General features: G+C 42.1%; 2 protein-coding genes across 4 annotated transcripts in view; both read left to right on the top strand.

Annotated features, from left to right (window-relative positions):
- enc2 (ectodermal-neural cortex 2) overlaps positions 1-5,048 on the top strand; it is a 43,744-nt gene extending 38,696 nt beyond the window's left edge. For 2 of the 3 annotated variants that reach the window (XM_061677209.1, XM_061677205.1), the window contains one exon: positions 3,594-4,434. The gene's annotated coding sequence lies outside the window, so the exon portion shown is untranslated. Of the gene's footprint in view, positions 1-3,593; positions 4,435-4,763 lie in introns of those variants that run through there. The other variant, XM_061677208.1, reaches the window with a different exon arrangement.
- Positions 5,049-16,301: 11,253 nt separating this feature from the next.
- The window catches only part of LOC133402590 (paired box protein Pax-6-like), a 49,996-nt gene continuing 48,572 nt past the window's right edge, over positions 16,302-17,725 (top strand). The window contains 1 exon segment of the mRNA XM_061676492.1: positions 16,302-16,456. Coding sequence (XP_061532476.1) covers positions 16,444-16,456 — 13 coding nt within the window. The 5' untranslated portion in view covers positions 16,302-16,443.

Below are 17,725 nucleotides of genomic sequence, written 5' to 3'. Positions count from 1 at the left end.
CTTTAAAATCAAAGATTGAACTGATGCTATCAGTGTAAAATGCCAAAAGGCTATATACGTAAGTATCAACGTGTCACGATTTCCCAAAAATGACAGTCTATTGAGTCTGGTTGGAATGGCCATTTCAACCTGATACAACGTACCAAGAGTTTTTAAAATCAGATGATAGGTTCCGGAGAAATGTAGATTTTTGTGTCGGAAAAAAATGCCTTTTTGGGGAATTTTTTTTCTGTGATACTGCCTGTAGAAAAACGGATCCAAAAATGCCTTCAAATTAGAGTAAAACCTAAATTCCATAAATTTCTCAACATACGGGTGCGTGTAAAATGTTTGCCCCTTCCAGATTTCTTATTTTGTTGCATATTTGTCACACTTAACTGTTTCTCATCATCAGAAAATGTTAAAGTTAACACAAGTTAACACAAAATGCAGTTTTTAAAGGTTTTTTATTAATGGAGAAAACAATCCAAACCTACATGGCCCTGTGTGGAAAAAGTGATTGACCCCCTATTATGAACATAATTGGTTTATCATACCTGAGGTCAATTTCTCTCGCCACACCCACCCGTGATACTGTCACACCTGTTCTCAATCGCAAAATCACTAAGCACACAGGACCTGCCTGACAAAGTAGACCAAAATATCTTCAAAAGCTACACATCATGCCGAAATCTAAAGAAATTCAAGAACAAGTGAGAGAAATTATCTACTGTATCAGTGTGGAAAAGGTTAAGAAGCCATTTTTAAAGCTTTGGGACTCCGGTGAACCACATTGAGGGCCATGATCCACAAATGGCGGAAACATAAAACATTGGTGAACCTTCCCAGGAGTGGCTGGCTGACAAAAATTTCCCCAAGAGCGCAGCAACAGATTCAAGAGGTCACAAAAGACCCCACAACAGCATCCAAAGCACTGCAGGCCTCACTTAAGGTCAATGTTCATAACTCCACCATCAGAAAGAGGCAGAGTTCCAAGATGAAAACCACTGCTGAGCAAAAAGAGCATTAAGGCTCGTCTCAATTTTGCCAGAAAACATCTTGATGATCCCCAAGACTTTTGGGCAATAAATGGAACCATTACTTCTGCTTTCTACCCAAAAATCCTGAAGGAGAATGTCCGGCCATTTGTTCGTGACCTCAAGCTGAAACGAACTTGGGTTCTGCAGCAGGACAGTGATCCAAAACACACCATCAAGTCTATACCTCTGAATGGCTGAAGAAAACCAAAATGAAGATTTTTCTACTGACATAGTCCAAGTGAGGATGGTGAAAGCTAAAAAGCACTCAATGGGGCACCGTTAGGGTGTGTGCGCCTGAGAGAGGACACCATTATAAATAAACAACAAACACAATTATTCATGAGTAAAAAATGCATCATACAACATTGTACACGGACAAACAACTGCAAGTGCAAGCACAAAAACCCGGGTGGCAGATTAAAAAAAATAAATACTCCCGGAAAGACCCTCTGCGGGCCCTCTTCCTGGGGGCCAAACTGAACACAATTTACAGTTTAAAATGAACGATATGAGCGTACAACCAAGTTGCTGTGGCTAAGCTCACAAAATTAAGCTAAACTATAGTGTCGCCAGTGCTGTCATCATCATCATAATCGCCAGGAGCGGGGATCAAGATAGGTGTTTGGGTGCGGCGCCGGATTCATACTTGTCATCGGGGGAGCCGAGGAGGGGCATCTGGGAGGCAGGAGGTGCACCTGAAAGGCTGTTGTCCAAAGCACTGGTTATGCATTTCAAACACAGGTGGGTAATGCATGGAATGCAGCAACAGCTGCAAAGGATAAGCTCTACGGCTGTTACCAGAGATATGAAAATAGAAATTCTTGCATTTACCAAAAGTGGCATGTAGCCAATCTTCTAATGGGTTCTCAACACCTGAATGTTCCTTCATTTCAACCGACAGGGCTCGCAAGCCATTAAGGGCCTCAGTGAAAGACATCTGGACTGGTGTTTTTTTGGGATGAGAGTCCAAGTATGGGGGGCAACCTTAGCACATACGCCCCCTTCCTCCGCCAGTAGATAATCTTAACGTCAATCGATCTGATAAGCCATCATGTAAGTGTCAGAGAGTTGTTCACGTGCGGCGTCCAAAGCATCTCTGTTGAGATTGGTGAGGCGTTGTATGTTGTAATGAAAGTAATTTACGCCATCGACATTTTTAGCAGGTGTGATGGGAAAAATGGCGTAAAATAATGGTATGTTCTCAAATCCAGCAGCGGTGTTATCAGCTAATTTGGATTCGTTTGAGAAACCCTGGGGGATTCCAATTGTGTCAATATATACCGGGGAGCCCTCATGAATGTTGAAAGAAGGTCGTTTGGGAAGGTGCAAGTAGGAAGGAGGCACTACCTGTCTTTGGAGGACATCTACCTGTTGAATCAAGTCGGCCACAGCAACAGGAATAACAGACAATGGGACAATCAGTGCAATAATAGTACACTGCGCCGTCTACTGACTAGGCATTCAGTTGTAAATGTTTACATCTCTGCACCACCACTATAAATCAAACTGAAACGTGGTGAACTCAGGTAATACAGAGACAGTGTAATTAATGACAGCAGTGCATCGCTACAGAGGAATGGCTGGGAAAGAGGTGGAGTTGGAATTCGGGTTAACTTTGACGTTTTCTATACAAGTATGGTTATCGGTTATAGAGAGGTGAAAAAAGAGGGAGGAGAAGAGGCATGCGAAAAGCAGATGGGGAAAACAATCTCCCAATGGGTACAAGAAGCATTTGGTTGTTGTGGTGGCGTGAAGATGCAAAATACACACAATGTCATTGGCATTAAGCGAAAATTGACTTGAAACCATGAATTTGGAAGGACGGGGAGTAGCACATACTTAACACTACATTACATACTAAACAGTTGTTTTTAAACATGAGTTAAATTATGTACAAATAAAAGAAAAAAAAATCTCCCTCCAGGTGGACTTCGCTGCGGCTAAGCTCGGCTTCCAGCTTGTCCAGCCTGCTCCTTGTCCACCAAGTGCAGCTCAGCGGGAAAATGTAAAGATTGTTGTTAGGAAGTTTTGGTTTTCAATGTATTTTAATCCTCTTATTTCTAGCCTTGCATAACGTCACATTGAGTAATGGCAGCTCTGTGAATGGAAAAAGTAAAGGCCGACAGAGGTCTGTTTGTCAGCACAGCCCGCCCCCTCAAAGAGTTCCTGGTAGATCTCAAAAGACCCTACCCGCCTGGTGGAACGAAATAATCCAGGGGGAACCTTCCGTACCCTGGTTGTTTTTTTCGGTGGGGACACAGTGGAAACTCAAGCGACTAGGGTAGCTAGGGAAGTTCCTGCAAAGGTTCCTGTGGTGGGAAGGCCCCTATAAAGATCGAAAAGGCTGATTGTTTAGTGCGTGACAATCCTGTCTTTGCAAACAGCCAATCAATCATATTGGAGCAAACTCCACACAGGCGAGGCTGGATTTGAACTCAGAACTGTGAGGCGGATGTGCTATCCAGTCGGTCACCGTGCCGCCTATGTTCAATTAGCTACCAAAAAAAAAAAAACATCAACCTCAGTCCTTGTGACAGTTCTTTTTTTTTTTCTCTCTCTACTTTTCTATTCCAGGAGTGTAACTGCTGTCTGACGGGAAACACCCATCCTGCAACCAGATTCTGACTTAAATGGACAGTTAAAAAAAAAAAAAAAAAAAAAAAAAAAAAAAAACAACAACAACCGCATGAACATTCTAAAACTGTCCAAAGCTGCACCTGACACTATTTAAAAGCCGACTTCAGTCTGGTCAACAGCTCACTATCCAGGTCTGAAGCCAAATGGACAGCTGCTCTTCTACTTCCTGAATAATGTTGTACAGTGATCCCCTGCTATTCGCAGCGGATGAGGACCGCCCCCTGCTCCGAATAGCAAAAAGCAGTGAATAATTGATGCCCCCCTCAAAAGGGGTTGTGTATAGATGCCACACGAGGGCAGGGAAAGCTTTTAAAACAGAGTGAATCATAAAGCTCCAACACCATACATCGGGCATGTTTTCATCATCACATTAAACACTGATTTGAAGCAAGAGTTTACAGTCAATGGAAAACAACTACATGAAAATAAAATCAACCCTACAAATATGTCTATCAAAAGATGCCTCCACAAAGCCAGTGTTGCCACAGTTACCTTGAAGTAACTTACTTTACTGATTACTTGAGCTTAAAAGTAACTTAGTTACTGATTACTTGATTTCAAACGTCACTAAGTAACTTAAACTTTTTAGTTACTTCCAGCAGCTACCAAGTGGCAGGAATATAACTTATCCACAGTACAAAAGAGTGTTAGCTTAACCATAGCCATTACGTGGTAATATATGCCACACAAGTTCTAGAATGATGTCATCAACATGAACCAATAACTTAAATATTAGTGTAGTTGAAGCCACATTAAAAAAAAATGTAAAAAAAAAAAAGTACCTCAATGTAAATGCACATTCTCAAGTACACTTCTCTAAAGACTTCACTGATAAATAGATATTGTTGATAGATCGACAGACAGATAGACTGTAGCAATATATATATATATGTATATATGTATATATATATATATATATATATATATATATATGCATATTGTTGGAGTTTGGTAGTTTCCGATTGTGTCGGGCTCCATGAAGGCAACTGTACGTGTGCGTGCGTGTACGTAAATGTGAAAGAGAGTGGCGGTTAGACGTTGGATAGATGCAGACGCTTTAGTGTCGTAAAAGCGTGATTGCGGCCAACAGTACTCATTTTGTTGCAGCCGTGGGCCGGCCAATGGTTAGGATCATCGCCTGCCACCGTGGGGCACCTAGGTTCAAGGTCCCGACTGCCCCATCCGCCAACATCTCCCAGATTCACGGCTGTGGAGTCCTTGAGCAAGACACCGATACCCCGAACTGCTCCCCGGGCACTTGAGCTGCCTCCTGCTCCAGTATGTTCCACTAGCAAGTGTGTGTTCACTGTGATGGGTAAAATCCTGAGAACAGATTTTGTGTGCATGCATGCATGCATGTTCATGACAATAAAGTTGATTCTTCTTCTATTATAGAGTTGTTGGTAGCTTTTCCTGATTCCATCCCCCGACAACACAGACTAGCGCGTGCACACACATACACGCAGCCACACCCTTGCTACCACCGGCGTAATTGTGATGTGAAGAGCGAGAAAAGTTTTTTTGTTTTTTTTTTGTTCCCAGGGACAAGTTTTACCAACTGTTTAACTAGCAAAGCTGTGGGTGATTGACGGGGGGAGAAGCACTTACGTGAACATCAGCGGTGCAAGCGCTTAAACCAGCACACGAGCAGTTCAGACTCGAGACGAAGTTGAAAGCTCTCACTTTTCATTGTATATATTTAAGCTACCGCATGTTCACGACCATAAAGCGCACTTAAAGGGGAAGGTTGCGTTTCACACCAGGAGGACGCCAAAGGCAGGCCCCCAGTAGGTATATAGCGCCGGGGTGTGCATTGTGCAAAACAACATCGGTTTGGCTAAGGACCCCCGAAAATGGCACATACGAAGAGACACGCTTGCGAAGCACAGTTTAAACTACACTCTATCAGTTACGCGGAGGAACATGGGAATCGACCAGCCGCGAGAGAATCCAAGATCAACAAATCCACGGTTCGCAAGTGGAGGAAGCGGGAAAACGAGCTTCGCAAAGTCAAAAAGACGAAGCTGAGGTTCCCGAATCGGTCACGTGGTACAGGCGGGCAGCGAGACTTTAGACGTCATCACATCCGGGTCCGCTCCTAAATGAAGCAAACCTCGATATGCGCTTTGCGGAAACGCCCCCCTCCATTACTCGACACACGCCTCGAAGACTCGGCACATCTCGTAACATCACTACTTCCCTGGATACAGTAATGCATTACATTGCTCGTTACTCAAAATGGCAGCCATTTTGGAGTAACGCGTTACCGGCATCACTGCACAGCCACAGTGATGGGCTGCTGTAAGCAGCCACAGAGGCATAAATAATAAAAACAAGGAAAACCACCCGTTTGGGACTGGTGGGGGCACGTCTCTTGTGCTGGGGAAACTAACAATAAGACCAATATTCCACGAGATGGCGCCAAAGTAATACTTGAAGTGTTTTGGTCTGAGCATTACAACTGATTAGATCTGTTTTCAGGGACTACTGGAGAATAGGTACAAAAATACAATAATAATCTGCAAATGCTGAACCGTCAATATGAAGGGATTCACTGTTCTGCACAAATACACCTTAGGTGTAGACAGGCTGGTGCTTTTGTAAATCAGTTTGTCACCAGTGGCGGAGCTAGACCTTTTATCCAGAGGGTGGCCAAGGCTATTTTAGGGGGTCCACAGACTGTGACAATGAATAGCTCTGTCCTGTTTGGTCAGAATGTATTAACAACTGGAGAATTTGTTCTAGTCTGTTGGCTAAAGCTTTAGATATGATTTTGATGTCCGTATTAATGAGTGATAGTGGTCGGTAATTAGCTGGATGAGTGGGGTCTTTCCCTGGTTTCAGTAGTAGTTTTAATGCGGCTGTATTCATATGGCTTCTGAATAGGTCTTTATCCTTTATCTATATCACCATTCTGAAAAATTGTGGTTCTAGTATACACCAGAAATGTTCATATTACTCCTTGGAAAACCCATCATTGCTTGAAGCTCTACCTGTTGGCATATCGTTTAAGGCAGGTCAGAACTGTGAGGCAGACGCCCACCGTGCCGCTACTGAGCTAGCAGTTCCATGCTAGCTCAGTAGCATGGAACGTTCTGCTGTTCGCTGGGAGCTGGAGCTAACCAATTGTTGATAACAGCAGTGATGTGGACTTACTTTCTTGAGAAACTTTCATTTGTCCAGCCTTCCGCCCGCTGCTTAAAGTCGGCTGTTGTAATTATTATTATTATTGTTATTATCGGCCGTACACGCAGGTACTGAACATAGTGTACATACCGGTACACACCAAGCTTACACGCCATAAACTGCAGGCACCAAATGAAAGCAAGATCGCAAAACATTGACTGGATTTTCCGTGATAAGGGTGTTCTCTACATGAACGCGTGGAACGGATTGGATTGTATAACAACACACTGGGGCTCTCTACCTACACTACGAAATCAAAGGAAACTGACAGGTTTATAACCAGTTAAGTTAATAATGACAGGTTATATGATTTTATATTTTAACTTACATTCTAGGCAGCACGGTGACCGACTGGTTAGTATATCTGCCTCACACTTCTGAGGACCCGGGTTGAAATCCGGCCTCGTTTGTGTGGAGTTTGCCTGTTCTCCCTGTGCCTGCGTGGGTTTTCTCCGGGCACTCCGGTTTCTCCCAGAAACATGCAAGGTAGGTTAATTGAAAACTAAATTGCCGATCGGTGTGAATGTGACTTCGAATAGTTGTTTGTTTATATGTGCCCTGCGACTGGCTGGCGACCGGTTCAGGATGTACCCCGCCTCTCGCCCAGAGTCAGCTGAGATAGGCGCCAGTACGCCTGAGTGAGGATAAACCGCGACCCGAGTGAGGATAAGCCGTGAAAATGGATGGATGGGAGGAGTTACATTCTATCTTGAAATTATTATTACTTTTGGTGTAAAATAAATGTTCTAAATGAAAATCCACCAAATTATAGGCCGAGTGACGCCACTGGTAGGTAAAAGAGTTAAGAAGTGTGTACAGATGAAAAGCTACATGTTAAACTGGATCGAAGACAGTGTGAATCAGTAGAACTTTCAGCATACTCCTCAATACCAATTTATTGTGGTGGGGTGTCAAGGCAAATACTTCTGGACCTAATTGTATGGAAAAGTAAACTCTTTAATCATTCATTAAATGTTTTCCTCAATACTCAGTCCTTATGTGAACAAATAAAAGTTATTTGGCATGAGATTCTTAACAGTGCTGCAGGGTCTTACAGACTCTTTAATGGCTGGCCAGCCAACAGACGCAGTACATTTCACTAATGACTTTCCAATGGTCTTTAATTCTCCATTAAGGAGGAAAGGAAATGTCAGGGCCGATGGAAAGGTTAATGTGACTTTCACCCACTAATAAACATCAGAGAACAATGAAATTAAAAGCATTACGTTATTTGTCGTTCACACACACATGCACACGCAGTTTACGCCCATACATTTACCCATCGATATCACAGTGACTTCCCAATTAGCTATTCAATTTTAAATTAATTGAATAAAGTTATTGAAACAGTTTTTTTTGGAGCCAGAGAGGGTGCTGTATACTCAAAGCAAGGGAATAATGTTGTTTTTCTGTAAATTGCATTTGTTTAATTTAAATGTCCAACTGGTTAAAAACGGATAATAAATCTTTGCATGAAAATGAGAACAACCAATGCAAAGCAAATGCCAACTGATGAAGAATGCCATGATATACTAAGTCATAGATGATGCTTGCGCCCTGCGACTGGCTGGCAACCAGTTCAGGGTGTACCCCGACTCTCGCCCCAAGATAGCTGGGATATGTACCAGCCCCCGACCCTAGTGAGGATAAGCGGTACGGAAGATGAATGAATGAATGAGTGTTGTCTATCTATCTATCTATCTATCTATCTATCTATCTATCTATCTATCTATCTATCTATCTCTCTCTCTCTCTCTCTCTCTCTCTCTCTCTATATATATATATATATATATATATATATATATATATATACACAGCGGCTGTATTAAGTATTTAACGTCACCATTTTTGTCACTAAATCTGCTGCCAAAGTTGCTATTGACATGAAATTTTCACCGGATGTTGGGAACAGCCCACATAATCCATACATACAAAGAAAGTAGAACAAATAAGATCAGAAATGAAGTTGTGTGTAATAATGTGAAATGACACGGGGAGAAAAGTATTGAACACATGAAGAAAGGGATGTGCAAAAGGCATGGAAAGCCAAGACAACACCTAAAATCTATCAATAATCGAACAGCAATCCAGCCCCTTGTCAGTGCAAATGAATATCAGACGGTTCAGTCCGAATTGATGGCCTACAAAAAGGTCTCATTGCCAAGGTGTGACTCAAGACCATCGCAAACTAATTGTTGCAAAACATAACGATGTTATTGTTTACAGGAGCATATCTAAGCTTCTCAATGTTCCAGTGAGGATGGTTGGGGCCATAATACGTAAGTGGAAAGCCAATCATGCCACCATAAATTTGTCTCGTGCAAAATTTCTGAAAGAGGAGTGCAAAGAATAATCAGAAGAGTTGTCCAAGACCCAAGGACCACCTGTGGAGAGCTTCAAAAAGACCTGGAATTAGCAGGTACCATTGTCACAAGGAAAGTAAGTGAGTAATGCACTCCGTCATCATGGCTTGTATGCACGCTCACCACGCAAGACCCCGTTGCTAAAAAAAAAAAAAAAGCATGTCAAAGCTCGTTTAGAGTTTGCTGAACTAATTTGGACAAGACAGTTAAATACTGGGAGAATATAGTCTGGTCTGATGAGAGGAAAGTTTAACTCTTTGGATGCCATAAGGCACACCATGTTTGGAGGAGAAACAGCAGTGCACATCACCCTAAAAACACCTTACCAACAGCGAAGTTCGGAGGTTGGAACAGGATGGTGTGGGGCTCCTTTTCAGCAAATTGTACTGGTAAACTTCACATTATTGAAGGAATAATGAATGGGCAAATGTACTGAGACATTCTTGACAAAAATCTGCTGTCATGTACGAGGATGATGAAAATGAAACGAGGGTGGACATTTCATCAGGATAATGATCCAAAACATACTGCCAAAGAAACTCTCAATTGGGTTCAAAGAACAAAAATAAAGCTGCTAGAATGGCCCAGCCAATCAACTGACTCGAATCCAATCGAACATCTATGGAAAGAACTGAAACTCAAAGTCCGTAAAAGAAGCGCACAGATTCTTCAATATTTCAAGACTGCTTGTGTGGAGGCATGGGCCAAAATCACAGCAGAGCAATGCATGCGACTAGTTTCTCCATAAGGGAGGCGTTTTGAACCCGTCCTTGCAAACAAAGGCTTTTGTAAAAACTATTAAATAAATACCAGTTGGCGTGTTTACTGCATTTTCCCTGCCTTTTGCACATCCCTTTCTTCACGTGTTCAATACTTTTCTCCCCGTGTCATTTCACATTATTACACACAACTTAATTTCTCATTTTATTTGTTCTACTTCATTGTATGTGTGGATTATTTGGGTTGTTCCCAACATCTGGTGAAATTTTCATGTCAGTAGCACCTTTGGAAATATATTTACTGAGACAAATGGTGACGTGTTACATACTTATTTCAGCCGCTGTGTGAAATACACTCATACATACATACATACATACACACACATATATATATATATATATATATATATATATATATATATATATATATATATATATAATTAAATGACCATCAGATATCAAAACACAGGCTGTCTAAGTTATGTAGCGTATATTGGTGTTCAGATAAAATATAATTTATTTAAGAAATAAATTTGTCGAAGGTGAACACCTCCGTTTAGTCTGGTAGACGTTTAACGTCAGAATCAATCTAATTTTGTTTCATTAAGGGCACCACGTCTCTTTTTATATGTGTAAAATGTAGGAAAAGCAACGAGAAACCTTTTATCAGTCTCATAATCTACACTTAAAAAATACGAGTTCAAGATTACAAAGGTTCATTTGTTAAACTCCAAAACACATAAAAAACAAAAAGAGTGGTATTTTAAAGAATATTTCATTAAATCTACGAGTGATCTATAGGGAAACACACAGAGGGGTCTAACTACAGAAAGAAAATAACGCTAAGGGTAACGAAAAGGGAAGACAGGGCCATGTGTTGCTGGACTAAAGTTGAAAATGTGAGTGTTTAATGCGTTCAGTCAGAGTGCGAGAAAGAGAGAGAGAGCAAAATTGGGATTTTGTGTGAAGCTCATAATTTCCCCCAAATCAATAGCCACTAATATTGAACATCCTAGCAACGCTTGTTGTGGTACTCACGACCGTAGGTTCGTTGGTTTCTGGGGATGGTCCTTTCTCCGCGTATCACAGGAGGAAAACAAAGCAGGTTTGGTGGAAGAAGAAAAAGGATGCAGGAAAATAAAACCAAAAAAGAGGCGGAAGAAGAAAAATTGTTGACAAATGAAAAGAAAGGGGGTTGGCCGAGGCCTCTCCACGGCTGGCGATATTAGACAGCAGAGAAGCAGTACACCAGAGAGAGAGAAAAAACACACCCATTGACTTGAATTTCAGTCTGCAATTAAGCCATAACGATGGTGTAAAAATCATATCTTCATATAAAATACTCCCAACTTTGTACTCTTACTCAGAGATCAAGCATAAAGAATGATTGTTTAAACTTTAGTCTTGGCAAATCAACTGCTTATGATTCAATGCCACACTTCAAGCTGTTTGGCTTCAAATCGAGACACACAGTTCTCAAAATCTCCAGCTGGACCTGTAAATTGACACCATGACACAGACATCAAGGCATACATTGAGAATATTTCTGCAGTTCATGAAATATCACAACAGATATTTTATCTTTAGTTAAACGAAACCAAGCGGCACAGTCGACAACTGGTTAGAGCGTCTGCCTCACAGGCCTGTGTGGAGTTTGCATGTTCTCCCTGTGCCTGCATGGCTTTTTCTCCAAGCACTCCGGTTTCCTCCCACATCCCAAAAACATGCATGGTAGGTTGATTGAAGACTCTAAATTGCCCTTAGGTGTGAATGGTAGCACGAATGGTTGCCCTGTGATTGGCTGGCAACCAGTTCAGGGTGTACCCCGCCTCCTGCCCGATGATAGCTGGGATAGGCTCCAGCACGCCCGCGACCCTAGTGAGGAGAAGCGGCTCAGAAAATGGATGGATGGATAAACAACCATTCAGTCCACCTTGCAGTAACTCAAACGCCAGTGGGTGGCGCCCGTGTTGCAGCAATTGTTCCTATTTCCACACTTTTGGTTGCTGTCAGTTCAAATGAAGAAAAGGACTCTTTGATTACTTTAAACCAAGATTTCGAGGGGGCTCTCGTGTTAATCTAGGGTCCACTTGACATACGCCAGGCATCCTTGGTGGCCGTCTTGCACAGCAGGGCGGCTTGGAAGAATGCAGCTTATCAAGTTGTGGGCCGCTCAAGTCACTGTGGCACCTCGGCTTGCGGGAGTATGGCCGCTACAGTTATTATCCAACAACCCGCACCTGTACTCACCCACTTGTGTTCTCTTCCACTTCCAGTGCTCCTCCCGTGCCTCCCGATTCGCTGCCCTTCCCGACTCAAGCTCTTCCACCTCCTGCACATTCCTTGTTCCTACGGACCACTATCACGCCTTGGATACATGAACTCTGAGCCACTTCTAAATCAACCATCCTCATCTACTCCCTTCGCCTCAGTCTGCTTTTGGGTCCAGTCCAATTAGATACAATTACATATCGTGACATTAAAGTTGGTATTATACCTTATTTTGCAATCATACTGTATAGTGTTGCGCACCAATGTTAACACAACACCTCCCCCAAATCATGTTAAAGCTCTCTCAAAAAATCCCTAATTTAATAACACTGCTCATTGATTAGAATGGTACAGATGCCATCAGCATAGGGCCCATCAAAGTCTGCTCACGATGATCCTGTATCACAACTGAATTGCGTGGGGGCCACACGTCTGAAATGAAGTCGTTGTTCAACAGAAATGTCTTTAAACTTGAAACAGGGGTAAAACTGAAATTCTCCTCATCGACACTAAAGCAAGTCAAAAGCCACAATTGACTGTTCCTCAGTTTCTCCTTGGTTCGGAGTCTGGTTGTCATCCTTGACAGCACAATCTTGTTTCGCTCACAAACGAATAACACTCCTGGGGCCTCATGTGCAAAAGGTGCATACGCACAAAAACGTGGCGTTCGTTCTTTTTCACGGCAAAGTTCTGATGTATCAAGAGTGACATGACCGTGGAAATGTGCGGTGCCTCACGCCAACTGCATGGCTCGCATACGCACGTTTCTGCAGCTTTTGGTGCTTTGGCGACACTTCGAGGTGATGCTGGGAAACTGTTCTCATAAATCTGCACATCAGAGACACATGAATAATTAGCACTGATGAACAATTCATGCCCAGCAACATTTGATTTCAACAATGCAATCGAGGCAAGGACTGAGAATTCATTTGTTAACCAGCGTATTTAATGAACCACTGATATTTGTGAGGACGCCTATTAATTGATCGAGGTGATCATTTATGCCGTCTATTGCCCTCACGATCGCTTCTTGTGACGCCAACACATGCACTGAAAAAAAGAGTCCTTTGAATTTACTTCATTTGAACATGTACATCGGTTGCACATGATTAAAATGTGTTAAAATGATTATTATGATTATTTTTTAGAAGAGGGGTAAATTATGTAATTTTAAAACATTTTAATCACGTGCTACCAATGTACATGTTCAAATGAAGTAAATTCAAAGGACTCTTTTTATCAGTCTGCACGGGTGCAGCAGCAGCCGGTTGTTGGAGCGTAATTGCATCGGACGAGACCCTGGGGATGCCGGAGGAGACGACAGGGACGGTGGACGAATCCCCCGAACATGTAACGCGTGGCTGGGACTGCACACAAAAAGAGTCCTTTCAATTTACTTCATTTGAACATGTCCATCGGTTGCACATGGTTAAAATGTGTTGAAATGACATAATTTACCCCTCTTCTCCTAAAATAATAAACCATTTTTTTTTCTAATGTGTGTGTCCTCTCCTGTGTATTCAAATAATAAATTGAGTCATCAAAAAGGAGTCAAAGTTTTTGATATCCTCTTTGATACGCTGATGTGCTTCTATTTGAATTCAAAAGATTTATTGCAAATACCGCACGTAGAACATTTCCGCATGAACCTTTCTCTCACAGGGCCGAGTGTAGGTTACTGTATGAACACATTTGTTATGAGTTCTAAAGATACATGGTATTACCCTTGTGGGGTGATCATAGTCAGCCACGTGTGCTCCCATCACCCCTGAGAGAGCAGCGTCACCCACGATCGCAGCGATTCTCTCCTCGAACGGGGCGAGGCCCTCCGTGCCGGTTCTTCCGCCTTTTTTTTGGCCACACTTTGGCGGTGGGCAGCTGTCCTACGCTCCACATCCACCTTAATGTCTGACCACTTCTTTTTTACTTCAGCGTGCACGCTATTCTATCTCCGCAGCATTGACAGCCGCACACGCGCTGTCCCATTCTCTTGTTGTTAATGCCGGAGTCAGCGTGCCAAAGAGGATTTTTATTGCGTGCCTCCACTTCATTGAGCAACTTCCCATTCAGAAACTTTATTTTTCTTCATTACCTTGCTCATTTTCCTTTCTTTCTGATCATGCAGTAATCGGCATCTCAGGTGCAGGGTTCATTGAAATATGATTTGCATATTCAAATGTGGGCGTGGGCAGGGAGGAGTCGGCTACTCCAGCATGTGCGCTCATTTCCGCGTTGATTGGAATGTACGAAGGAAATGCGCTTGGATTCGTGCGTACGCAGAGTTTCATACATCTGGATATTTTTGTGCGTACGACGTTTTCCGGATTTGAGCGTACGCCGTCGTTTGCAGTCTTTGTACATACCCAAAACATCTTTGTACCTACCACCATTTCAACTCCGACTCCATTGGTTCCCAGTTGCACACAGAACCTCTTGTATAATATTTGACTTACATAATTCTATGCTGTAAATACGGTGATGTTCATTATAATACTATTTTTACTGACTGTATGTTTCTAAGTACATTTTCCTCTTTGTGGAAGGACTGCTCTTTTCACCCAACGACGAAAAGCACTCGTCGTTGACACGGCCCTTGAAAATAATGCCAGCCGACTCCGCGTTTTTTGCTGTGCGTTTACTATAAACGCTCGACTTGCCCTTGCTGCTGTGTTCTGAAGGATTGGCTAACAAATGGCCCGTGGTGAGTATATTTTCACTTTCTGTGTGTATGAACACATTGTTTGGTTTTGAACACAAGATAGCTGGTTTCGAGGTGACAGTCTGATTGCGACAAAAAAGTCAGCGGTTTTGTGTATGTAGTAGGAATTTGGGGATTTGTGTTTCAGGTTTCGAGAAAACGGGTGGAAATTTACAAAAATGCGTTTCAGCCATTGTGAAAAACTGTAATAAATAAATTCAGTTAATCATATTTAATTTCACAATACGTAATGCACATTTCACATCAAAAAGTTCATAGGGATCACCACCTAAAGTAGCAAACTAGAAACCCACGGATACCCAAATAATTAAATGGACACAGACAAATATGTTCCGGGTACAAATTGAAATGTTATTTGAAAAAAATAAATAATAATAATAATGATCATCACAACAATAGTTAACACTTTACATATATTTTGTGAAGATGGATGTGGGGGAAAAAGGTTATAATTTGTGTGTGTGTGTGTGTGTGTGTGTGTGTGTTAGAGAGAGCGAGAGAGAGAGAGAGAGAGAGAGAGAGAGAGCAGGAAAAGCAGGAGGAAGTTCTTAGGGGTTAGCGGGAAGCAGATGAGCTGCGAGGTGGACGTGAAATCCGACGGCTTTCTGTCAGTGTGGAACCACAGCCGTTGTTCTTTTTCATTTTCTGCTGCTGTCCATCAGACACTTCATCGTCTTCCGCTTGAAGAGATAGAGAGAGAGATACAACAGTACATTCAATTGAATGCAAATGTAATTTGATCTCGAGTTATTCAAATGGCCGGGTTTGGATCGAGTGAGGAGAAAGCGGTACAGAGAATGGAGGGATGAATTCATATGGGTAGTTTTCATATTACTTAAGAAATAACGGTAAAGGCGTTTGTAAAAGAAAGACAACAAATTTCGCTTTTTTTTTTTTTTTAAGATGCTGAAACAGCAACACGGAAAGTCCTTTTTTCCCCCAAAAAAAGTTAATGATGATTTAAAATGTTTGACGTTAATCGTAAAGGCAGACAGACCAAATGCTGACGGCCCATTGAAATGTACTTTTTTTTTTTTTTTTTTTTTTTTAAATAACGGCAAAGACAAAAGTGGATAACGGTAAAGAAATAAACAACTTCCTAAAAATGGTTGCAGTAAATTGCACAGTTTACATGCGTTGCCCTTCAAACTCTGCAGACAGACGCGCATAAATGATCCCGACTACTCATGAAACCCAGTACACGCTCGTCTTCGGTGTGTGTTGCTATGAGAGTCGGCGTCTGTTGTCCGCTCTCAGTGTCTCTCCCAAATCCAAAGCGAAGCACACACTAATGAAGTCGTCAGTATCCCGCTTGAAATGTTCCCCGCCCCCCTCTTACTTAGCTGGTGCTCACCTCTCCTCCTTCTCAGCAGTCCTTTCACCCTCCCTCTCCACCCGCCTCACACCCTCTGTCCTCCCTTCTGTTTTCCTCGGCATTTGTCTCTTCAGTCAAGGAGAAACTAATTGGAGGGAAGAATTAAGAAGAAGGGAGCTGTTGCAAAACTAAGCGAATTTTGGTTTCTCGCAGAATGCCACAGAAAGGTAGGCCCGCTCGTTTTTCCCCCCCCTCATCTCTTGCCAATGTGCACCTGCCGTCAGAGACTGGACTTGAAAGTTCGACTTGGAATATTGAACCTTATTGAGAAGGCATTTGAGGATGATAACATGGATGTTACGAAATTCCTATTTGGAGGGCAGAATTAGAAACGGATAACTTTTTTTTCTTTTCTTTCATTTTAAGCTGCGGTTTCTTTTGACTGATTGCGCCAGTTGGCTTCAATGTGTCAGCTGCATGAAGAAACCATCAAAACAATTGAAATAACACGTCTGGCCTTTTATACTCAGAACTGACCAAATGTGTCTCAAGGATGGATGCAACCTAACCTGATATTCTACGATTGCAGGGTAATAAATCAGCATAGGTCATTGTACATCGCAGCATTTGCAACTTATTTTACTGAACAAAACATCTTTTCAAAATAATGCGTCGGAATTGTCGATTTTGTACATTTTCTCGATTGCTGGAAATCCGAACGTTCGGACTGCAAATATGAAGGGAGAAGTTGTTCGTGTCGGTCGCGTAGCCTCGATCCAGACTGCGCTTCTCAGACTTCCCGTTCAGTTTAAGAAGTTTAGGTTTAACATGCTTTCTCAATTTCGCTATCAAATCGTTTTGAAAGGACACAAATAATTGGGATGAATTGATCATCTAATTCCGTTGTCAATCGCAACTTTATCGCATCGATTGATTCCTTCGCCCCAAATCTCGATTGGCGAAAAAATCATGTTTTCAACATTGAGTTTTCACGTTGAAAACACATTTAGTACAGTAATTAGTTTTCCAATTAAGGTAGAGCACGACACCTGAATTAAATCGATGAATCGGGACGGATTTACACGATTTCCATGATTTCCATGATTTACAAGAGCCCACGTGAACGTGCAAAGGTTTTGTTGGACCATCTAAATTAGCCTCTGAAAAAAGTGGCCGCCAGATATTAAATATTCTTAGTCACGCAATGCGTTGTCAGAAGACACAGAGTAGGTATCTTCAAAAAAAATAAATAATAATAAATAAACAAAGGCCGTAAACAAAGCGTCAAGCATACACACCTGTTGCAACGGTGCATACGCCAGAAACAAAAGAAACTTTATTTTCAGCTGTGCATGATTCAAATGTGGGAAACCTACGTAATGTTTCCCTCTTTTCCTCGGAAATGATCAAATCATGATCACGTGCAACGTTCAAAGCGCTTCATTGCCTTCATTGCCCAGAAACGGGGAGCACAAGGTGCTCCAAACTTTTTTTTT

This window comes from Phycodurus eques, chromosome 5 (genome assembly GCF_024500275.1).
Source record: "Phycodurus eques isolate BA_2022a chromosome 5, UOR_Pequ_1.1, whole genome shotgun sequence".
Lineage (NCBI taxonomy): Eukaryota > Metazoa > Chordata > Actinopteri > Syngnathiformes > Syngnathidae > Phycodurus > Phycodurus eques.
This window is presented reverse-complemented; position numbering and strand designations above follow the sequence as displayed.